Raw genomic sequence first — 25,909 nt, forward strand, 5'->3', positions numbered from 1 at the left:
AAAGATTGTTGGACTTGAAAGAACAATGAAGGAGATAAACCAAAAGGGAACAAGGAGGCAAATGTGCTAAGTAACAAATCCAAAAATGATGATTTTCTTTTTTCTTTAGAAAGTATTGATGATTCATGGGTTTTAGATTCTGGTGCTTCATTTCATGCCACACCTCATAGAGGTTATTTTATTGATTATGTTGAAGGGGATTTTGGACTTGTTTATTTGGGGGACAATGAACCTTGTCAGATTGTTGGAAAGGGAAAAGTTAAGATTAAGTTACAAAATGGGAATCATTGGCTACTACAGGAGGTAAGAAAATTCCAAAGCTGAGTAGGAATTTAATTTCAGCAGGGCAACTAGGTAATGAGGGTTGTGTAGTTAATTTTAATGATAAAAATTGGAAGGTATCAAAAGGTTCCCTTGTAGTAGCAAAAGGTGTGAAATTAGGTACCTTATATCTTTCTACAAGTCATACTGTTTCTTCTACCTTGATTGTTTTAGAGAAAGATGAATGTTAAGGAAAAGTTGTTATAGTTTGGCAGGGAGAACAAATGACTGTTGTAGATTCTAATACAACGGTATGGCACCATAGACTCCAACACATTTGTGAGAAAACTATGAAAGTACTTCATTCAAAGAAAGTTTTACCAGGTTTGAAATGTGTTAATATGGATTTTTGTGAAAGTTGTGTGTATGGAAAACAAAAGAGAGTGAGTATTGTGAAGACTAGGAAGGAAAAGAAAAGTAAGAGATTAGAGCTTGTACATACAAATGTATGTGGATCAGCTTAGGTATCTTCCTTTGGTGGATCTCATTATTATGTTACATTTATTGATAATGCAACTAAAAAAGTATGGGTTTATTTTCTTAGACATAAATATGATGTATTTCAAACTTTTAAGAAATGTAAATGCTTGGTTGAAAATGAGACTGGTAAGAAATTAAAATTTCTTAGATCTGATAATGGTGGTGAGTATTGGAGTCATGAATTTGAAGATTATTTCTCCACTAATGGTATTCATAGATAAAAAATTGTTCCAAAGACTCAACAAGAAAATGGAGTGGCTGAATGCATGGACAAGACTATAATGGAGTGTGCAAGAAGCATGAGGTTGCATGCAAGGTTGCACTTAAAAATGTGGAAAAAGGTTGTCAATACTACTGTATATCTAATTAATAGAGGTCCCTCTACTCCTTTGGGTTATTCCAAAGGAATCATGGATTGGTAAGAAGGTGAGTTATTCTTTTCTCAAAACTTTCGGTTGGGAAGTATTTTCTCATTTAAATTTTGAAAATAGAACCAAGCTGGAAGCCAAGTCAAAGAAATATATATTTATTGGATATGACATTGATGAATTTGTTTATCATCTTCAAGATTTTGAAAATCATAAAATTGTAAGAAGCAAGGATGTTATATTCAATGAGAAAGTGTTGTACAAAGATCTATTGCAGCAACATGAGAAGAAAGAAAATGATTATGTAGTGCTGGATGATACTCCAAAATATGACATTCTAGCAATTCCTTATGATCTTTAACAATTGCAACAACAAATACCATACACCCTAGTGAATGTTAGATGGTCAGCAAGGCTAAGTAGATGTCCAGAAAGATTTTTTCCTTCTTTGTATTCTATTTTATTTATTGATGTTGGTGAACCTAAATGTTATGATGAAGCTATATAGGTGGATACAAAGATTCATTGGGAGTCTACAATGAAAGAAGAAATGGACACTTCGCTGAAAAATAAGACATGGGATTTATGCTAGTTGCCTGTAGGTAAAATGGATTTACAAAATAAATGGGTTTATAGGTTGAAAGAAGAGGATGGAGGTAAGAAACGATTTAAAGCAAAGTTAGTGGTCAAAGGATTTGCACAGAAAAGGGCATTGATTTTGATGAGATATTTTCTTGTGTTGTTAAAATGACTTCTATTCACACTGCTTTAAGTATTGTAGCTATTGAAGATTTGCATTTGGAGTAGCTTGATGTTAAAACAATCTTTCTTCATGGTGTATTACACACTTACCTCGATCAATGTGTCATTGTATTCCTAGATGACATATTTATCTATTTAAAGACTGTGGAGGAGCATGAAGTTCATTTATGTTAGGTATTGCAGTTCTTGAGAGACCATCAGTTGTATGGAAACTTGAGTAAATGTGGGTTCTTCCAGTTAGAGGTGAAGTATTTGGGACACATCATCATTGGTAATGGAATTACGGTGGATTTGGAGAAGATTTATGCTATCATGGATTGGCCGGTACCTACTAGTGTCTCAAAAGTTCGTAGTTTTATGGGATTGGTGGGTTACTACCGTTGCTTTGTGAATGATTTCTCATGAATAGCTCATCCCATCACTTCTCTTCAAAGGAAAGGGAAGAAGTATGTTTGGTTAGACCAATGTGAGACATCATTTAATGCTCTTAAGGAGTGTTTGACCAGTGCACTAGTCCTTGTAGTGCCTAATCCTATAGGCGATTTCATGGTTTGCATAGATGCTTCATTGGAAGGCATGGGTGTGGTGTTGATGCAATATGGTCATGTAATTGCATATGAGTCCAGGAAACTCAAAGGCCATGAGCTTAACTACCCCACTCATGATTTGGAACTTGTGGTCATGGTTTATGCCCTTGTCCATTGGAGGCATTTTGTTTTGGGACACAAGTTTGAGTTGCATAGCGATCATAGGAGCTTTTAGTATATTTTTACTCAGCCAAACCTAAGTGCATGATAGCGTCGAATGGAGTTCTTGTGCGAGTATTACTTTGATGTTTAGTACTTTAAAGGGAAGGAGAATATCATCATAGATGACTTGAATAGGAAGTGACATGAGGTATCAGTGATGTCATTGGGAGTAGATTTGTGAGGCCATAGCTTGGAGGCCTTGCCTGGTGACACTTGGTATCAGGGAGTGAGGGTAGAGATCAAGTCTGGGTGTATCCTTGAGGGGATATTTTTAGGTTATATGCTTGAGTCTAATGGACTACTATGACAGTTGGGGTGTATCTATGTACCCATGTTGGAAGATCTTTGTACCTTGGTTTTGTCGAAAGTGCATTATGCACCATATTCCACACATCCCAATGTCAAGAAGATGCATGTTGATCTCAAACAAATATACTTTTGGGCAGGGATGAAGCACGGTGTTGGCTATTTTTTTGCTAGATGTCTTGAGTGCCTAAGAGTGAAGGGAGAGCATCAACATCTAGTGGATCTTTTGCAACCACATACCATTCCAGAGTGTAAGTGGGATACGATATCCATTGATTTTATTATAGGGTTGCCTATGTCATCATGAAGACATGATTGTATCATGGTGACATTTTTCACCCATGAGAGCATCCTACATAGCTTCTTTTATAGCACATGTTTTCTTGGAGGATATTGTTCGTTTGCATGGGATTCCTCATAAGATTATTTCATATAGAGATCTAGTGTTTACTTCTACACAATGGAGTCCCTCCAACATGCTTTGGGTGCACAACTCAATTTTAGTTCAACTTATCAACCAGAGACCAATGGTTAGACTGAGAGAGTGAATCAAGTTCTAGAGGATATGCTTTGCATGTATGTTATGGATAGACAGGTGAAGTGGGAGGACTATTTGTACCTTTTTGAGTTTGCATACAATAATGGGTATCATAGTTCTCTTGGCATGTCATCTTTTCAGGCCTTATACAGTAGACCATGCCATACCCCTTTGATTTGGGATCGCTTAGAGGACCAAGTTATTTTGGGTCCAGAGATGCTTCAAGATATGGACTAGTAGGTTGTTCACATTAGGGAGCATTTGGTTACTACTCAAGATAGGTAGAAGAAGTATGCAGATGCCCATAGGTTGGATTGTCACTTTTTTGTTAGTGATAGGGCGCTTTTGAGAGTGCATCTGAGGAAGAGCCCCATCCATTATGGGAAAGGCTTGAAGTTGGCACCATGTTTTTTTAGACCTTTTGAGATCCTCAAGAGGATTGGTCCTGTTGCTTATTGACTAGCATTTCCACCTAGCCTATCGTGCATCCATGATGTCTTTCATGTTTCTGTTTTGAGGTAGTATATTTTAGATGTGACCCATGTTCTTGATTGGGATGCTTTGTAGGTAGCAGATGGGTAGCTTACTTTGGAGCCCATTCGTATCCTATAGTACTTGAGGCTAACCTAGAGAGGTTAGGACATCAAGCAGGTAAGGGTCCAATGGGACCCGAGTGATGATACCTTTGTAACTTGGGAGGATGCTACATGACTGAGGGGATTGTACCCCTATCTTTTTGCTAGCTTCTAGGAGTAACCCTATGCTACTAGGGGAGGATGTAGTGCCTCTCATGTTTGTAGTCTGTACCTTGTTTATTTTTTATTTGAGAGATACTTGATTCTCTTATTATTTGTACTTTGAGATGACCTACGGGTCGAATGTTATACTTTGATTCAGTACCATAGGTGCTTTACTGCTATGTTGTTCAATTTATCATATTTGCATGTTGATGCCATTTTGAGATGACAATAGATCTATGAGGATATCTGATTTTCTAGTAGTTGGACATATTTTCTGATTATGTTATGTGATGTATTTTATGCTATGGTGATTTATGTTATTCTTGTGTCTTTATGCTTTATGCAAACGTGAGTGATGTAAATGGATTAATAGGTATTTAATGCATTATTGCTTCTACTATGATATTATTATGCAATCGTATTGATTGTGTGTTATAGTGTGCAGGAATTATATCCTTGGCAGTGGCACATGGAGTTAGTGATTTAGCTATTCATATTTTACCAATGTCATCCCTATATGGTTGACACATTCTTATTTTAATTTTTGAAATTAAAACCTTTCAATGATTAATAAATCTGAACTCATTTGCATTATGTGATTAGACCAATGAGTGTGTTTATGTATTTAGAGGTTCGCATTGTCACCAAAGTTGTATAGCAATTTCTATGATTTTGGGTTTTTGGGCTTTAAATCTTCTCAAATTTAATTTTTGGTAGCTTTTCCTTAGGTGAATTCTCGTTATGAGGAATAACCTATTTTTTTTTGGGTTGATTTAGAGTCTAGCTACTCTAACAGGCTACTTACCCTAATCAACTAATTACTCAAAAAGTGAATAAGTATTGAAAATGGATTTCATTAATCACTTCTCACTTTTTGAAAACAGAAAATTGGAGAGATTTTTCTAAAATCCTCTTTTGAAGAATTTGGTATTTTGTTCGTTCTGGGAGCTGTGAGTGTGGGATCTTTGCAAGGTCATTCTTGTTGGATTTGGCTCAGGTAGACCTTGCTTTGCCGTGATTTTCAACAATTTCGGCGGGCATTTTATTTTATTATGTGAGTTTTAGTTTCTACCCCTTTTGTTGTCAGGTAGGACTTTTCTGTTTTATTGTTTTTGCTTCATTTCAGGTTCTATTTTTGGTAGCCATTTGGCTAGAGGCTGAGAACTAGTTTTCCCCTCCATTTTTGTTTGCTGGTTCTGCCTGATTGGTTGGGTATGAAAATTTTCCCAATTTTTGGGAGGGGGGTTTGGGGTTTCACACTGTTATGCTAGCCATTTTTGCATTTAGTGTTCAAACCCAAATATTATTTAATTTCCAAGTGTTTTGTACCCATAGACGAAATAGGTTTTAATTTTAAAGTTTTCTAATTTTTGGGATTTCTACCTTGTTTTGCGTGGCACACTATTTTCTCAGGTTTTCTTGGCACAATGTGGTTCATGGACCTGGACGATCTATTTGGATGTTAGCCTGACTACTATTGCACTTTTATGTTGCATTGGGATGCATGCCAAAACTGTCCTCTCGATTCTATTTTTGGTTGAGTGACTTTCTACATTATTTTCTCATCTAATCCTTGTGTTGTGATCTTTGTGATGGTGGTGTGTCGCACACAAGCACATGTGTGTACATTTATCGAATGACTTGCGGGTCCTAAAATTCTGTGGTACTTCTAAAAATAAGATCATTGGGGTTGGGTTGGGAATTTGTATGCCTATGAGCACTCATCATTGGATGAGCATGGGTAGGGTAGGCTAGCATATGGAGGGGGCTTCTATCTTGCAGTCTAGTGTCATGATGCCATAGGGTTGGTAGAGGAAGTTTTAAGTAAGTGATAACTAAATAAATACTGGGTGGTCATAAAATTTAGGATAATAAAAGAATGCTTCAGTGTGAGAGCCTTCTATTGGGAAGTTGAGTCCACATAGATTTGAGGTTGGGTTTGTTGATGCCAAGAAACTCTCCATGATGTCAGCCCCTACTTGGTAGCCCATTGATTGTCTGACCATAACCTATAGTTTATGCATTGTCTATGTCTTGGTTTCAGTCATCATATATTCTAGTGTATGTGTTAGCGATGGACATTTTCTTGTGTGTGTTTGTGGTTGGATCATTATCTCCATCAACACGGTGGGAGTGGGCCTATAGGTGCCACATGGTTCAGAGGCATAGCTACCTATACTATTGCTAGGGACTGGTGTACATAGATGGTTTCTTGTCCTAGCATGACTATTTTTGGATGTTTTCACTTGGTACTTCAAGTTCCAGAGTATGCTTTCTTGTGATTTATGCTTTCATTGGGATGCTTTTATATCATGTTTAGATGATGTTAGTTATTGACGTATTTCCTTGTTATGATGATTAGCATATGATAGATGATGTGATATGGATTTGTAGGATTATCCTATGCTTTATTCCTAGCATGTTAGATTTCCTTATGTTTATGATGTAGCATATTTTAGAAGTGACATCCCTATATGATAGTATCGATGATCCAATTGGTAGCTTGGGATGTTACACGCGGGGGATGGCTAGGGTCCATGATGGCCTTATGATGCTATTATGGTTGGGAGGAACTGTGTACTTGGTTGTATTGTTCATTGCAATGTTATTTTTGTTATTGCAATGTTTCTTTAGTACACTGCTATGTTACCTTCTGTACTTTCTCTTTACTACTTTCTAGATGGTTAGATGTTGTTTCCATCTTTTAGTATCATGTTCGAGTGTCCTTGCTTCGAAATGTGGATCCAATACTCACTAGTGTGGAGGAATTCATTTTCTAGTTTTCTTCCTTTATTATTTTTTGGCTTGCTATTTTGGATTCTTGTGCAAAATTGCAGTTTCTCATGTGAGAATGCAAGTCCTCACATGGTGTGTTGGGTTTCTTCATGCAACTTTGCACTTCCTCATGTGAAACCCAACACCAGTTTTAGCTGTTGGGCTAGGTACTTTCTCATGCCATTTGGTGCACTTTCTCGCATGGATGGTAATTTCTTGTGGGGTGTGTTGCACTTTCTTGCTCAAGAGTCTATCTCTATTGGCCTTGTGCAAAAAACAAGGGCTATTTAGGCTTGTCTGTGAAAAGTTTGGAAGTTGGTTTTGGACAACCCTTTAGATTTTACAGTTTCCTAGTTCAAAATATATTTCCTATGGGGTTTAAAATATATAAAGTTCAAAAGTTGGTTTTGGACACCCTTTTAGGTTTTACAATTTCCTATTTCAAAATAGATTTCCTACGGGGTTTAAAATATATCATCAAAGTATAAGTTGATGAATATTTAATTCCTTATACTTAAGATATATTTTAATATATGTGACTAGTCTTTTGAGATAGGTTCCAGACCTCTACGAGCTAAGATAAAGATTCTAGGAAATTTCAAGGTTTCAGAAATTCAGACTTAGCCAAATTTTAGGGCTTTAGGATTTCAAACTTAGCCATATTTTAGGAGTCAGCTTTTATCTTTCAGCTTGGTTGATCTCTCATGTTTTCTTGTTTATGTTTTAGTCAGTGGTGACACTTGAAGATCTTTGGTGTTTGGTTGTTGGTAAGTCTTCTATTGTGATCTATATGATCCATGTATGATCGTTGTCTTGTGCTTTTGTACTTGTTAAATTTTTTAAATTTTATCTCGGCTTATAGTTATCCTTGTTCCAAGGATCTTCGAGCGGGGCATTACAAATGGATTCTTAGATATTTGAGAGGAACATCCATTAAGTGTTTACATTTTGGGGGCTCTACTACTAATTTATAGGGTTATGTTGACTCAAATTTGGTTGGGGATATTGATACAAAGTGGAGTACTATAGGTTATGTATTTACTATTGGTGGAGCAATAGTGAGCTAGGTTTAGAGGTTGCAGAAGGTTAATACATTATCCACTATAGAGGTAGAGTATGTTGCTGCTACAAAGGCATCTAAGGCTGCTACAAAGGCATCTAAGGAGATAATATGGCTTCATTTCTTCATGGAAGAGTTGGGACACCCACATAGGGATAATTATTTGTTCATAGATAGCCAGAGTGTCATTCATCTTGCAAAGAAGTCAGCTATGCATTCAAAGAAAAAACACATGCAGTTGTGATACCATTTCATTTGGTCAGTTGTGCATGATGGATAATTAAAGCTGGAGAAGATACATATAGATGATGATCCAACATATATGTTTACCAAGACAGTAATAAGGGAGAAGCTAAACTTCTCTTCAGCTTTGGTTGGTCTTTTAGACTGAACATAATAAAAGAACAATAGAGTCTAGGGTGGTTTGATATTCCAGTGGGAGCTATAGGTTTAATAGTGCTATGATTAGTCTCCAAGTAGGAGGTTATTGTTGTGGAGTCTGACCAGTCTCCAAGTGGGAGATTGTTCTGATGTGGAGCCTAATTAGAATCAAATGTTTATTTGGCACATATTTCTCCCCATACTATTTCTATGGGGGTTCGGGGATAGTGCCCCCAAGATAGGGTCAAAGGGTAGTGCCCCAAGTGCGCTTCTTGTTACAGTACAAGGTGCGGTTGAGGGGCAACACCCTCAAGGGAGTTTTTAGGGGCAATGCTCCTAAAGCCAAAAATGAACTTATATTGTAAAAGGCATCAACTACTATTTTCCTATTGGACAATTTATTCTAGCCCTAATTTTGTAAGCGGTAAAAGGCTTGTATAAAAAGGCTTAGGGTTAGGGATTTTATAAGGTAATGATGATATTTTAGCTTCTTATGATGGTATTGAGCAATAAGGGATTACAAATTGTAATCAGTGGATAATAATAATATTGGACTTGCTATTGGTGGATGTAGCCCAAGGATTGGGTGAACCATATTAAATCTTGGTGTTTTGTGTTCTCTTCTATGTGATCTATTATTTTTTGATATTGGTTATATTTGCATGTAACTATTATTTTTGTCTGAGGGTAATCCTAACAAAATGTGTATGTTCACAAGGAGACCTTTGATGGGACCAACCAATATGCACAACTCTGCAAAAATGTAACCACAAAGGAAGATACATTTTTTGTATTTTATGTTTTATGATGAATGTAATTTATCAATGTAACTATAGAATTCCTATTTTAACCAGGTGTTTAAAAAGAAAATAACAAAGATAGAGTAACAAGATATTTTAAGAAAATTACTAAAAGGGAAATTCCTAATGGACATAAGCCAAAGTAACAACATGTCTATGAATTGAATTATCAAAAGGATATGGTAGGAAACCATTGCTGTGGAACTTAATAAGGAGCAAAACTTCCTCAACTCCATTGATGCAATCATTGATGGTGACTTTGATAATAATTGAACAATGTTTCACATTTCATCAAATCATGAGGCCACGAAAAATGCACTTGCATGAGACAAAACACTCTATAAGAACAATAATGATCCTTTCTCCAATTTGTCACAACAAAAAAATTCGTTAACACTAGGCAAACACAAGAGCTAAAAGATCATGCAATCATAACAATACAATAAAGCCATTGGCTCCATTATTATTCATGAACATGAAATCACAAAAATAACATACTCTAGCAAGAATAACTACACTCAGAATGATAGCATCAATAATATATATTATTACATCAAAATAATAGTCTAGAGTATATATTAGATCCATGTATTTGAAAGAAATCCTCTCCTCCTTTTGTGTTAGGAGTGAGAGCTCTTCTAATACAAACTCATGCTAAAAAATTGATAAAATCAAGCTAATTATAGACAAATTGACTCTCTAAATGGTGCCATGTAGGTCTCCACCCTTGTTTATATCAATTAATAGGTGCATGAGTCTTTACATAACTTAAAACAATAAAATAAAAAGAAGATAAGAAGAGAGAAGCCATGAGATCATGTGAGAGTCATGGGGACTTCTGAAAATGCAAGCTTGGCCTTCTTTAGGTGTTTGTGGGAGTTAAATTGCTATCAAAATGTATTTTTGATGTATGGAATATTCAAAAATAACAACTGGTGGTTAACTATTGGTGCACTTCTTCTTATTCAAAAATTTTGGCACACCTCTTGATTTGGTGCACCTTGCAAACATGCACTTTAGAAAAGTGCACCTTGATGAAGCACACCTTTAAAAAGTGCAGCTTGGTGACAAGACCCAAATATCCAAAAAAAATTCAAGTGTCAATTTTTCAAAGTGAATTTTTTTTAAAAAGTGCACCTTGGTGATAGGACCCAAATATCCAAAAAAAATTCAAGTGTCAATTTTCCAAAGTGAAATTTTTTTAACTCCACAATTTTCCAAAGTGAGAATTTTTCTAACTTTGCAAATTTTCAAGGTGAAACTTTTTCTAAGTCCACAAATTTTCAATGTGAGAATTTTTCTAAGTCCACAATTTTTAGTTTCCATCATTTGGGTCTTGTTGACCTTCAACCAAACTAATGTGTGGATGTTCCCCTTTAAAATTTTGGATGGAAGAGGTGATTTCTTGAGGAGCTAACAAGTCTAAAGCTTCATGTTTTACCCTCACTTTCCTATGGAAATTATGAAGTGTGACTTCTTGGGCATTCCTTGGAACTTGAAAGTCATGGGTTTGAGTGTGATAATAGCTACTACAGAAGATGAGGAAGTCATTGAAATGTTGGGGACCTTGGGGGCCTTTAAATGTTTTAGATATGCACACCTACACACCTTTAGAGACAATTCATTCACTAAATCTTCAAATTGTGTAACTTCACACCTGCACACCTTTTGGAGTCCTTCAATTTATGCATATTCAAAATTATAATGCACACCTACACACCTGTAGGGAAGTGTGCAAGGTGCTAAATTCATCCAAAAATCAAAGTTCTTAGTCTTGAAAATGGTTTTTGAGTTTTTCTCAGATGGGGTCTGGGACTACTCTTGTGTACTTATTTTGATATTTTTGATGATTTAGGTTCATTTGTGCACCTTGGACACTTATGCACATTTCTCTTCAAAACTTTTAAAATTGCGCACTTGTGCACCTTAGCATCTTTGAGACCTTAGGAATCTTTAAGACTATAGAATTTTGTACCTTTGCACATGTGCACCTTCTAGAGTCCTTCAACGTATACATATATTTTAAATTATAATATGCACCTACGCACCTTGCACACTTTCTAGGGATAATTCGTTCACCTAATCATCAAATTGGACACCTACACACCTACACAGTTGCGTACTTTCAGGGAAGTGTGCAAGGCGCTTAATTCACCCAAAAATCAAAGTTCCCAATTTTGAAAATGATTTTTTTGTTTTTCTCAAATAAGGTTTGGGAGCACTCTAGTGTACTTATTCTTGATCTTTTTGATGATTTATGCCCTCTTTATAGTCCAACATTATCATAGACTTGAACTCCTTCTGCTTGTTCTATCTAAAATCCTAAGGCACATATTTTTAAAATGCGCATGCAATACCATGGTCATGTTTTATGACATGGATGATGAGGATTTCATGATGACCTACACAAAAGATAAACATCAATATATTGGTGCTAGGGGTTAAAAATGATTCTAACTGACCAGACTCTTAAATCCAAACTATAAAATTTCCACTTCTTAGAGCACCTTAGAAGATACCCTATTCTGATGAGCGAGCATTTGTGAGAAAAAAAAAAAGGGGGTCCCTATTTCTGAAGTCAAAAATGGGGCATGTGTTGTGGAACCACCAGTAGCAGCAATGAAATTTCATATCAATTTTCTTTATATAAGGTTGTAAAATTTTTGTTTAATCAAATCATACATACAAAATTTGGTGAATGTTGTTTGATCGCTTGGTGAATGCAAATGAATCACCGAATTCAATAAATACCTTCAATCTTTCATTTTAGGTTTGCAATTAGTGTCTTCGTACTTGGTGTATGACAACTAACTCAGTCTCCATTTTAGCTTGGTCAAGGTTACTCACTCGACCATAACCAATTCATTCAGTTATTGTGTTAACTTCCTTGTTCACTCGGTCTATGCTGCAAAGCTTGGTCAATATAGCTTGTACCACTGATGTTTGGTACTTGATGATTTTCTTTTGTTAAATAGTTCTTAATACATCTTTACTGATGTAGATATGAAATTTTATCACTTGTATGCTAGGAACTGATGTAAAATATAACATTGAGTGTATAGTTCCTACATACCTTATTTCTTGAGTGAGATGTGGTGTGATCACCTGATCCATCAAATTGGGTGATCACAATTTCATCTACTCTACTACTTCTAGCTCTCACTATCTCTATCCATATTTTCATTCCTTCAGGTTTGTTATTTCCATTAATTGGTGTTGGTGTTGGTGTTCTAGTTTTGTAGTTTCTACTGATGTGTCCACCTTTGAGACAATTCAAACATACTATCTATCCATCTAAACATTTCTTGTAATTTCCTCTAAAATGTGTTTTGATGCAATTCTCTAGAATGTGTCCATATTCTCCACAATAGTGACAACTGTGTCATGTATTGTAATCCCAATTATAGGAATTGCCTTTCCTTGTTGTATGAGTTTGTTTTTCAGGTAACAAGTTTGACTTTTTCTTGAGTTTGCACTCATGAGCTCTATGTCCATACTTTTGACAATTGTAGCAATGACCTTGGAATTCAAATGCCTTTCTGGTTAAGTCATTGTTCTTTAATATACATTCATGTGCTTGATGTCCTACTTTCTTGCAATTAAAACAATTACCACTTGGTTTAGGTTTAGGAAATTTCTTATCATTTCTACTCCTACAAATATTGGTTGTGTGACAAATTTTCCCATAGTGATAACATGTAGGTTTGCCTTTTGATTTTGCATTCATTTGTTCTCCACTTTTGGACGATTCTCCTTCTTCGATAGATGAAGATTGCTTGTTGTATCCAAGTCCAGAGGTGTCTTTTGTTCTAGGTGAGTTCATCATTTCTTCAAAGTGATTGATTGCTTCATTTGGTTTGTTCAATCTCTCCATGAGCTCCTTTTCATGCCTTAACTCACCTTTCAATTGCTCATTCTGCAGTCTTACATTTGTGATCTCCAAATATTTTTCAGTTGCTCCCTGATTTGGAATTCCTAATTGATTTATCATATCCATCTAATTATTGGTAAAATTTTGTACCTTCGATAGATGAAGATTGCTTGTTGTCTCCAAGTCCAGCAGTGTCTTTTTTTCTAGGTGACTTCATCATTTCTTCAAAGTGATTGATTGCTTCATTTTCTTTGTTCAATCTCTCCATGAGTTCCTTTTCATGCCTTAACTCACCTTTCAATTGCTCATTCTGTAGTCTTACATTTGTGATCTCCAAATATTTTTTGGTTGCTTCCTGATTTCAAATTACTAATTGATTTATCATATCCATCTAATTATTGGTAAGATTTTGTACCTTGAATGATATTTCTTCAAGTCTTCTAGCCATCTATCTTTTATGTTCTTCAACCGTGAGCTTGTCTTCCATTGCTTTCTTCTTTTGTTTGATTGCTTCACAAAGTCTAACTAATTGAATTTCTTATGTTGTCTTGAGATCTTTTGCTTCTTTTACTAGGGCACTATTCATCTCTAGCAATTTTTTCATTGCTTCATCATTGTTACTAGTCTTTCCACTATCTAGTAGTTCTTTTGTGTCAACTTCTTTGTATTGACTTTCATTTAGTTGAATAGCTAACTCTTGTCTTCTTTTTAGGGTTTTCCTTAACTCTATTTTGCTACTTTTAATTGTTGCAATATGATCTAGATTTAAATCATCTGATTCTCAATGATTTTTCCCATTGGATACACTTCCATCTCCATGATCTTATCATCCCAAGATGTTAGGCTTCTTGACAAGAGAACTAAGCTCTGATACGAATTGTTGGAATAAGTATATGGGAAACAAGATATTGAGAGGGGCAGGGGGTGAATCAAGATCTTAATCTTTTAGCTTCAAAACCACTAACATAAATCCACACCTAATTTATCTCATAGGTCTACCATCAAAATTGAAATGGTAAAACAAAATTGAAATACATCACATCCATAAAGAGTTCAACACATAAGACAATGATTTGGTCACCTGGAAACACTTCAAGATGAAGGTAAAATTGGGGTGGGGATGAAACCCACAAATATTGATTGTTGCAACAATAAAGTTAACCTGTTAGGGTTACAATGTTTGATCATAAAATATGATCTACCCTGTGAGGGGTCTGCCCTGTCAAAATCTTAAGAGATTATTAGGTCTCACATTGTTAAAGGATGTTACACTCACAATGAAGTAAGGACTCTATTAGGAGGTTTACTTAGGTTTGTTAGGACCACTCCATTAAGAGATTTACCCTATCTCAATTAACAATAATTGATTTAGTGCATGACCCTCAATATGCTCTATAAGATGATCTTGGTTCTCCTCTTTGTTGTATCTATGATTTGATCTCTTGTTCTGATAACTTTGTTCAGTCCTGCATTGCTCTGATTGCTCTCTATCTGCTCTATCTTTGAAACTTCATCTCCACTCCTTCACATGCACATAAGGATACTTGTCCTTCTCTCTCCTTCCTTCTTTCTTACGATTGTAGGGTTAGAATCCTCCTTAAATAGATGTTTTGTGAAGGTTCTAGATCTTGATTGACGACTTACACTTCATCATCTTTTGTCATTTCTATCCCAATCTCTAACTGTTTGAATTGCACATCTTGGGATTATTACCTTCTGTAATGACACATGATGAAATCCATAGTTGGCTCTTCAAATATTAAATATCATAGAAAAGTTGGCCAAAATGGTTTACATATGTATTTGTGTCATTACAAACTTATATGTCAAAATTAAACTACTTGGCACTTGAATGCTCTGACACTTAGTTATGTAAACTTCTTCATGTTGTTACTTGACTTCTATATACCTGCTTGCTCGACACTTAGTAACTTGTCAACATTCTCGATGTCAACTATATTGGTCAGCTCATTCATCTACTTGGTGGCTATTGAATACTCAACAATCATTATCCTGCTCGGTATAAGTATTGAATGCTCGACCTTTACTAGATAACTCGATCACAATGATGACCTTGTAATCTTTTCCTAGAAAATGACTAAGTGTTTGGACACTAATCGATAACATAGGCTTAGAGATCAAGTAATTTTAAGTAATTATTGTCTTATAAGTCCCTAGCATGTATGTAATAGGATTTCTTTTAGTGGTAGATTATGTTATAAACTCTTCTAGTTAAAATTAATTGAGTTACTTCTAAAGTGTTACATGTTTGCGCTATTGTTAAGAATAACTCATTGAATACGATATCATTAAATGTATTTATTATTTCCTAGCTTTTATATATGTACCCATAAAGTGATATGAATATTTGAATCCATGTCTAGGATCTGGTTAACTTGTGCTCATTTTGATAGTGAAGGGTTGTGGTATATTTGCCAAATTGTGGAATAATGTTTACATTCTGATTTGAATGGTTATGTTTGTTCATTACCGAGAAGATTTGAGATAATAGTGGAATGATTTGGTGTATCCCCTTGCTCTAGATTCATTTTGAGTATTCTACTCTTTCTATATCCTCGATTCATAGAGAGCTTAGTTCTCAACCCTAGAGATTATTTGAATGGTAGAAAACTTGTCCCACATCATTCTAACTTTCCATAAGGCCTATTACCTTTCTTGGTTTCTAAGTTCAAGATCAACATAAACAATCTAGAGCTCAAAATACCAACAACCCACCCAATACAAAGATACATTTCATCCATTCTATTTGTAGACTATGTATTAAACCATACTAAATAACATTAGCAAAATAGTCTACATCTATGCACAAGTCCAATACTTACAAATTGTATAAAAATACAAAAGTTACAACACAAATTATCAAAATTTAATACTTCTCCAAAATCTCTATATTGTACTATGGTTTCTTCTCCTCTTGTTGTGGCTCACTCACTTAGTGGGCATCCTTCAAGAACCCCAACCTTTTGTATGATATTTTTACTACTTTAGGGTTAAACAATTTACACCACAATTTATTTTGAAGTTAGTCCTTAATGAAATCCCTCCTCACTTGGGCTTCTACTTGGTCTTTCTCCTTATCTTTGGTTGCACTCCATAAAAGAAAGGGTTGCAAAGGAAGAGTAGCCTCAACAACATGGATCCACTGCCATTTTGTGCCACAAACCCTTCCCTTGCCTTCACCATACAATGAAAGCACCCATGCCATGTATCCATTCATCTCATACACATTCCTTCATAACCCAATGCACATCCTCTTTGTTGCTAGGCTCCAAACACCAGGCTAAGAATATGGAAGCAATATCAATGTTCATCTTATACTTGTACTCAATCTTCATATATTATTCACCAACATAGTATCCATCATCTAAAAAATGTTGGGTCCTCAAATTTGAAAATGTTCTTTACTCTCCACTCTACAAATTTTCCCAAGAATGTGAGTTGTTGTGTCCTTGTGATCAAGGTGAGTTTTGCCTCCATGTTTAAACAATCACAACCCTCTTCCTTCTCTCTGTTGCTCTTTGCAAAAAACTCTAAGTGCAATGAAATTTGATAAGATTTGGCCAACATTTTACCAACCTCATACAATCCCCATCACGACAAGGCATGAATCATAAACGGATTGTAAATTTCAGTTAAAAGCCTACGTTCAGAAGCCTCCATTCTTCAATATGAATGTCTCTAAGATCCTCACAAGTCTCATCAATCTAGACATTATGTAATAACCGTCCACTTTGACAGTCTGCCACATCAATGTCTTCTTATTTTGTGTAGATCACTTTGAATTCAACAAAGTTAATTTAACTTCACTATTTGTCCCACCATCAATTGTTTGATTCCAAATACAACAATATTTATCTTATTATCAAAAGCTACAAATCCCACATCAAATCGACCATACTTACCTTTCATACCTTTCACTACCTCATTGAAATTTATCCTTATCCAACTATTATCCTACTCCATCCACAATACCTTTTCCGTTTTGAATACAACTAGATTCATTAACATAGTGGCATTTTTACACTTTTTATCTTCTTAAATATTAATGGATCATTTATATACCTTGTAGTGTTCAGAGAGAGACCCCGCAAAAATAAATTATTTTATTGTCCTTTGCAATCATGCAAAGTCACCATTTTGAAAATTTATACACATGTAGGGGATAAGTTCCATATGGACTCAAAGACTTCAAAGTGACACGTGGCAATAAATGGTATTAGAATTAGAATGTAGAGAGTACCCTTGAGATAACACTAGATAGACTGCCCTTGTACATCCGTCCGATGTTCCTTCCCCACTCAAATTCTGACCGACCGATCCCTGCAGTGTTAAACGAAGCAAATTATTGTTTAGTTAAGAAATAGCTGCATCGCAAGCTTACAGCTGCACAAGTTTTGGGCTTCAGTCAAAACATTCAAATTTCAGGTGAGGTTTTTATGCTCGTTCAATTAAAACCAAACTCTAAATTCCCATCTCATGTCTTAAATGATAATTGAGTGCTTTTGTGTTTGGATTCAGGCATATTATTATTAGTTTTTAGTGTTTTAAAATCCAAATTGAAATCGCAAGTTCTTTTCTGGGTTGGGTGTGGTTGCATTGGCTCTGTAATTTTAGGTTTTGAGAAAACTGTATCAGTTAAGTCAATGAGCACTCCTAAATCAAAATTGAATGCATTCGGATTCAGAAACTTAATGAGTGATTTTAGTAGACCTAGGGCAAATGTATTATGTCTCTGTGTGTAATCTTAACTGAGTTTGTTGAGACTGGTGTGCTAATTGACTACATTGAGGCTTTTGGAAAACTTTAGGGTAATAATCGTTCAAACTGGATGTTCTGAAATTGATAACTGCAATGATTGATTTGATGAATACCTTGGGAAAATGTAAAAAGATATGGAAATTAAGAAGAGACCTATCTTAAATAACCGTTTTGCATCTGTTGTTATTATCTCGGTCCCTGTATATGTAATACAAGATGCATTTTTAATTAAATGATTGAAGAGAAATAATTGAAACTATGGATTGTGGGCTTTTGGTAGATGGGATCTCTGAAGCAGTCTCCTGTGGCCCTGAATATGCAATGTGCACCATCTGCAAGGGCTCTTTTAAAAGGGGCTAATGCCCCAGTTTCTCAGCTAAAAATAAAATGTGGATTTTTTGGTACGAGGCTCTTGAAGACCCACAAACCCTTTCCCCCCAAATTCTCTCAAGTGGCTCGTAGAAATCGAACTCGTATTGTGATGTTAGACAGTGCTGCAGGGTCATATGCTGCTGCCCTTGCGGACCTGGGCCAGTCTGTGAAAGCCCTAGATGCTATAAGTAGTGACCTCGAAAAGCTCTCACAGTTCCTGGCCAACAAGGATGTATATGATTTCCTTGTTAATCCGATTATAGCGGAGGAGAAGAAGAAGGAAATTCTTAAAAGCATTGCAGATGAAGCCAATTTTCAGCCCTATACATTAAATTTTCTCTACATCCTTATTGACAGGAGAAGGATAAACCTGATTAATGAAATTATTAAAGAGTTTGAGATTTCCTACAATAAACTGACAGACACAGAGTTGGCAATTGTGTCTTCTGCAGTCAAGCTTGAGAATCGCCATCTGGCGGCAATTGCCAAGAAGGTCCAGAGCTTTACTGGTGCAAAGAATGTTAAAGTAAAGACTGTTATTGATCCCTCTCTGATTGCGGGCTTCACTATTCGGTTTGGAAGCACCGGTTCAAACATGATAGATATGTGTGTGAGAACTGAATTAGAGAAGTTAGCAGGGCAGATTGGTTACAAAGAGAGTATTGAACTTGTATCAATATGACCTGTTTGTCAGTACTTCACATGTCCAATGCAGTATTTTTTTGTTAATCTAAGTAGTTTCTTTTTCCTGGAGTGCTCTCATAATGGCTTGCAGAAACCAGCTAGGTCATAATGGTTGTCCACACTATATTTCTCTCTGTATTTTGCATCTACTTGATGTTTTATCCAATCTGAGCGTTTTATTGAAAATTTCTATAGAACTTTTAATCTTTTCAAGGCATCATGATACCTGATTGCAGAATTAATGGCTTAGTGATGGAAAAACAAGGTTTCTCAAGAATCTGAAAAGAATTATCAGATGAAAGGCATGGAGATCAAATGGGCATATCTGTAAAGGATGTTAACATTATTAGTTCATGGATTCTGGAGATCATTTTAAATTATTAGTTGATTTCATTGTCAATGCTATGATGGATTGGTCTTGAATTGCTTATTGTTCAAAATTCTGTCTGTGGATACTTTACTTTGTATTCTCTAGGCAGATTAGACCTGATAAGAATAACAATTTGACCTTGCAAGGTTTTTCAGGTTACCAACTTAATGATATGTAGCTTCATTGGGATGACAAGTGCATGTTTTTAATAAGAAGCTTCGTTGATCAGAAAAAATGCAATATTATGGCAAGTTTGACAACTTTGCTTATGGTTTTCAGTCATTTTGATTACTAGCCATTTGATGCTAAACACTTATACACAGCTAAATCCAGATGCAATAACATTTAATATCTATTTTATAAACATTTTTTGAATTTATGTTTGATAATAGAAAGAGAAGGTGATTGATATTATAACCAAATTTCGTCAAAGGCATTAAATTAGCACAATCTAGGGCTTTCAGTAGCTGAGTTATCATGTACCATATGGACCAAAGTTGAAATGTCGTCCACCTCAATGAGTGTTGTCTGTTTAAGATAACTTGCAAAGTTCCTTTACTTGTTCATCTTTGATATTTAGCCCTGAAGCTGAATTTCCAATTATCTGAAACTATATACTAATTTTCAGGGACTGAAATAATGCCAGAAGTTTATGCCTTTCTGAAGGTACAGAACTAGAACTTTATGACAGATTATTGTTATGAAGAAAATTTCGTACTCTTAAATTTAATACCAATTTTGTTTGACAAGAAATAACATTTGGTAACCTGTAGCTGTTTTCGCTATGCATAATCTCAGAGATGATGGAGACCGTAGTTTGAGATTCTGGCATTTCATAAATAATGGGTTTGAGTTCTAGCAATTTTCTTTTGTAGTCCCAGTGAAATGGTACAGCTTCTATCTTTATAAATGGTTTATTGGATTTGTGAGTCCATTTAATTTCAATGGAGACAGGAATCCTGGAAACCATTCATGAATGTGTCTATTCTAATAGTAAGCTTGTTTTAGATCTCAGGCATGCTCATTCTCATTGAACTATTTTTTTCTGTAACCATTGATGACTGAATAACCAAGGAAATCTATCAGTTCTAATACTTCCAATCTACTATGTGTCTATTCTAATTGTAAGTTTGTTTTATATTTCACTATTTCCTTCTGTAACCATGGGTGACTATCCTCAAGAAACCATGAATTGTCTTGGGAGGCTTGGCTTAAGAGTATGATGTCTTTAATGACACTGTTTGGTGCCCAATGATATTTGAGACTAATCATTTGTTGTCTAACTCATTGAAGTTCATCTTGGACAGTATTTCAGTAAATGATAAGAACAACTATCCACTGTTAATAGGTTATGTTCCAACCCTAGAATGAATCCTTTCTTCAAATCTGTTTGAAGTTGCCAATTCTCTGAAAGAATATCTTCAACAAGACGACAGTAACAAGGTCCAAAATTTTTGGTAAGTTAGAGGTGAAAGGTTGCTGAAGTCCAGATTTCTTACAAAGGGTTCGAAAGATTTAAATCTATATAACAGAAATTTATGGATAATTGGACATACATTTCGAAAAATGACATTAAAAATGATTCCGCAGCCTAATGTTTACGTATTTCAAGATTTGAGAGATCACATGATTATAAAATATTTAGATAGTGGCACCCATTTTCTCTTAATGGTCTATAGGTTCTAGGGCCAGCAGGCTAGAAAATGATGATTTGAACACTGGTGATGCTTCATGACTCGCATCATATGCGCCTCCTCCCTCCCCACCCATTCTACATAACAATTTCAGAATTATGAGAGAATACCCATCAACTTGAACTGCCCAGTCACCTTACACAAAATGGATCAAATTAGTAAATGTTGTATCATTCATCCAGCCTTGAAGCTATTGAACAAATAGCTGACAAACAACATATAGAGATGTGAGTTGAAGACACGACTTGACTAAGAATTCATGATCTTGCATTTATTTGAAACTTGATATGACCAAATGCACTTGGGAGCATTAACTAAATACTTGAAGGACACGTTGGGGACAATACAAGTTGAAAACATGGTCAATATGATGAATTCAACCATTAATGGTAACCGGGCAATTGCTTAGCTAGTCTTCTCACTGTGAAAGCATATCTAAGTGGTGGGCTGTTCAACTAGAAACTTGCCTTAGAACATATGTTTTTGTAGTGCCAAATCACAAGGTAGGGTATTTTCAACAGGGCTGTGGCATATAAGAGTAGAATAATGAATTTATTGCTCATGCATTTTTTTGGGAGTAACTATGAATCCTAACTTTGGGCAAACCTGAGTGGACATCAATGGTGGTCAATTTATAAGGTTTGCTTCACCTTTCAAGACCAACATCTTATTGTTTTTTCTTGGTTTGTGCAATGTGCACAGTCTTTTCAATGATAGGAGTTTTATTGTCACACTTTTGGTCAGAATTCAGTATGTATGAGAGTTCGTTAAAAACCTTGAAGTGGAGACGTAGTACGAGTGTTGTAGTTGCTTGGTAGTGTTGAAGGTAAAAGTAGTTTTTAAGTCACTACAAAGAAATGATATGCCTTGTTATGATGCCCTCGAGGTAGAGCTAATGCAATGTGTTCTTTGTTGAAGCTTGTTGAAGTAGTTTTTGAGTCACTCTAAAGACCCCAATCAGTTGAAAAATATGCCTTGTTGCGAGAGCTTCCGCAATGGGATTGTGTTAAAAATATTAATCTTTCCTTGGATGTATTTAATTTGGGATATTCCAAGGATCCCTAAATGTAGTTTGTCCTATTGTACACATGTGGAGGACATGTCATTATTTGTTCTTTATTCCACATGTGAAGACAACTCATTTTTATAATTCCTTTATTAAGGAATTTAGTTTATCCTCCTTAAGAGGATCTTGACACTTTGCACACACCTATTATGAATGTGGCATTCATAGAAATGAGAGTTACACATGCGAACACATGCAACTCCTTTCTCATCTCTATAAAAGAGATGCTCCTCTTTCTTTCTTCTCTACACATCACTTTGATGTTATTGTATTGAGCTATTTTGCTCCAACACTCTCTCTCTCTCTTCTCTAGGCATTTGCCTTCATTCATAATACTCACAAGGGGGTTTCTTTGCTTTTCCCTTACAAATCTTTGTCTCCATTGTTGAACATTTTTGGTGTATGCTTTTGGATTTTGCTTATCTCATGGTAACATTGTTTCACACTTAACTTAGTTGGATTGTTTTCGTTCCTTGCTCTATCTTTTCATTTCTTACATGGTATCAGAGCTTGGTTACTAATCCTCGTTTTAAGTTTTGTGTTGAAGGTTGCCATTTATTGGAGCACACCTTATTTGGAGACGTTATTGAGAGAAGAAGTTTGTGTTGTGGTTGTTTGCTCATTCTAACATCTTGTGTGTGTAGGTTTTATTTTATCATCTTTTATTTTTTTTACTAACCCTCTTTGGAAGGCTTGCCGCCAAAGAGTTTTCCTATCAAAATTTCAAAAAAAAATTGCTCTTGTTTTGGAAGGCGTGCCGCCAAAACAAGAAGCATTTATTAGATAGCACTTATCTATGTTTTCATTTCTTACATGGTATCAGAGCTAGGTTTCGATCCTGGCCATGGAAAATTACATGATGTCCTTTATGTTTCTGAGTTGAAATACAATCTTCTTTTTGTTGTCAAATTATGTCAAGATTATAAAATTGAATTTTATAAGGATATGTGCTATGTTATTGATCCTAACACTAACAAAGTTGTTGCTAATGCTAAGTTAGGCCATGATAATTTATTTCAATTTTCTGGGTTCACCTCTTCAAGAAACTCTATGCACAAAGATATTGCTTTTAATATTGAGCTTGAAAAGCTTGCTCATTTGAATACTGATCATATCTCATCTAATATGGTTGAAATTTTACCTCCTATTGCTCCATCTAAGATTAATCATGTTACTAACAAAGTGCAAATAACATGAAATGTTTGTATTGCAGAAAATAATCCACATGACTCATCTAATGCTCAAAATATACAATTTAGTGAAAGGAGAATTGTGTCAGTGGAGGACCAACCTCCTTCTCTAAACCCTACTCCTCATATATCTACCTTTATTCCTCCTATTTTTTCTTACAATGGTAATGATTCATTTTTAGATCATGGTAATAATGCTAATGTTGATAATGGTAATCAAGCTAATGTTGAAACAAATGGTACATTCATACATCATGACTCTTCCTCTAGTGATAAATCTGTTAAGAGGAAAATTAAATGGTTTCAAAAATTACTTAGTAAACGAGATCAATTTCTAGAATGGGTGGACTTCAACCTAAGTGGATTAATTACTGCAAATATTGTTTGATGCTAATGATTCTCTTTCATCATCTTTGACATTTCTCTTTAGTATGTTTCCTAGAAATTATGTTCTATATATGATCTTAATTGTCTTTGCATGATTTCATACCACGATATTTTAGGTATATTTATTCATGAGTATATATGGGGGCCCACATATATATCCTGATAAATATACACATTATTGTGTCTTTGTGACTTGTCACTTATTAGTGCATTCTTATTTATTTCACATTTGTAATTTTTTTTTGAGCTCTTTCTTATTCCTTGGGATTATGAGTTATTATACACTATTGCCTTCATCATTTATTTTGTTCTACTGATTGGCACATAAGTGCAGTATATGCTTTTCTAGCATCATTCTATTGCCATATTGGCACTTTATGGTCTATACCATTTATTCTTGGAGTTTCCCTCCAATTTCAGTTAATCTGACCCATCTTGAAGGCATTTTACTCTTATTTGAAGACAATCTATTGTTAATACTCATACTCCTTCCCTTTGGTATCTTTGAAATCATGTCATATAATGTTATGTATACTTCATTGCTTAAATCATGAGTCGTGCAAGTTATGGATTGATCACCCATTAACTTGCAGTGAAATGACTTATTAATGGACTGTTTATATCCACATGATTGATGCATTGTTGATGTTGGGCTCATTATTTGGCCTTGTTTGTGGTCATTTGTGCCTTGTATATTCCTTTCTTGAGAGCTTTGATAACATATTTAGAATATGATTTATCTTGATTATTTTACATTTATATTTATCACTCCATTTCAATTTACTCCATGAGAGTTTACTTAGAAATTTTCTGATTTGAATATAAGATAAAATTCTCCTCGTGAATAGTTGTCTTGTTTCTTGTTTCCATGTTTCAGGTAATACATCGTGGCACATACAAGACCTCTTGAAGATGTATCCACTTCTCTTGGCTCTCCAACAATGTACCCATGCTAATACGAGACCTTTTGCACGATTGAAGATATTTCAAAAAATCAAGTTGTACTATTGTAAATTGGCTTTAACTCCTTTTGATGTTAGCTCCCCAAGTAAAGATTAAGGGGAGATGTTAGAAATATTAATCTTTCCTTGGATGTATTTAATTTGGGATATTCCAAGGATCCCTAAATGTAGTTTGTCCTATTGTACACATGTGGAGGACATGTCATTATTTGTCCTTTATTCCACATGTGAGGACAACTCATTTTTATAATTCCTTTATTAAGGAATTTAGTTTTTTCTCCTTAAGAGGATCTTGACACTTTGCACACACGTATTATGAATGTGGCATTCATAGAAATGGGAGTTACACATGCAAACACATGCAACTCCTTTCTCATCTCTATAAAAGAGATGCTCCTCTTTCTTTCTTCTCTACACATCACTTTGATGTTATTGTATTGAGCTATTTTGCTCCAACACACTCTCTCTCTCTTCTCTAGGCATTTGCCTTCATTCATAATACTCACAAGGGGTTTTCTTTGTTTTCCCCTTATAAATCCTTGTCTCCATTGTTGAACATTTTTGGTGTATGCTCTTGGATTTTGCTTATCTCATGGTAACATTGTTTCACACTTAACTTACTTGGATTGTTTTCGTTCCTTGCTCTATCTATTCATTTCTTACAGATTGTTTATCCATTTACCTTGTATATTATGCAATGAGGTCTACCACTCTATCCTATAGTTTCAAACAAGTGATCTTCCCTAAAGACTATTACAACACAAAAGCTATGATGTTTGATTACCACATTTTAATTGATTGCATTGTTATACATAAGGACATCTATATTGGGATGTTATTCCTTAAGCCAATCTCTTTGAGCTAAGCATGGTATCAATTCTTTGTGTATGGTGTTGCATTTCTGTAGTATCATATTCCTTTCTAATAGTTAGATGTCAAGTTTTGATAAAAGTGTATCATGTGATATAGCAACTATACGATGGATGTGATATATGCAATGGATATGTAACCATTATTTATGGAGAAGTTTGTGTATGTAGACTGCCTCATGAATGTCTCAGCCAATTAAAGACAATCACAGCTTGTGTTAGTAGTAGATAAATTATTAAAAAACCTGTGCACTTGTAAACTTCTAAGCAAGATGATTGAAGTTCTAATATTCAATAACAAGATGTTTATTCCAACATCCAATTGATCACACAATCATTAAAACTTCAAATGTAGAAACATAAAAAAAATGCACATAATTTACAC

At 35.1% G+C, this 25,909-nt stretch overlaps 1 protein-coding gene and 1 long non-coding RNA gene across 2 annotated transcripts; both read left to right on the plus strand.

The window, feature by feature from the left end:
• Nucleotides 1-17,551: 17,551 nt before the first annotated feature.
• LOC149562850 (ATP synthase delta chain, chloroplastic-like) lies at nt 17,552-19,386 on the plus strand. Its single transcript, XM_089826304.1, has 2 exons — nt 17,552-17,597; nt 18,211-19,386. Exon 2 carries the CDS (start codon nt 18,211-18,213, stop codon nt 18,982-18,984), a length of 774 nt encoding a protein of 257 aa, XP_089682430.1. The 5' UTR covers nt 17,552-17,597; the 3' UTR covers nt 18,985-19,386.
• A 646-nt stretch (nt 19,387-20,032) lies between these two features.
• Nucleotides 20,033-25,275, plus strand: LOC149562851 (uncharacterized). The gene is made up of 2 exons (XR_016364000.1): nt 20,033-23,470; nt 24,571-25,275. It is a non-coding gene; the product is annotated as an uncharacterized LOC149562851 (long non-coding RNA).
• The last annotated feature ends 634 nt before the right edge of the window (nt 25,276-25,909 follow it).

The sequence above is a fragment of the Cupressus sempervirens genome, chromosome 4 (genome assembly GCF_028749045.1).
Source record: "Cupressus sempervirens isolate cs-2001-9-10 chromosome 4, ASM2874904v1, whole genome shotgun sequence".
Taxonomy (NCBI): domain Eukaryota; kingdom Viridiplantae; phylum Streptophyta; class Pinopsida; order Cupressales; family Cupressaceae; genus Cupressus; species Cupressus sempervirens.

What these genes read in the sequence shown, in the direction of transcription:
- LOC149562850 (XM_089826304.1), top strand. Translation starts at nt 18,211, where the DNA reads ATGGGATCTCTGAAGCAGTCTCCTGTGGCCCTGAATATGCAATGTGCA.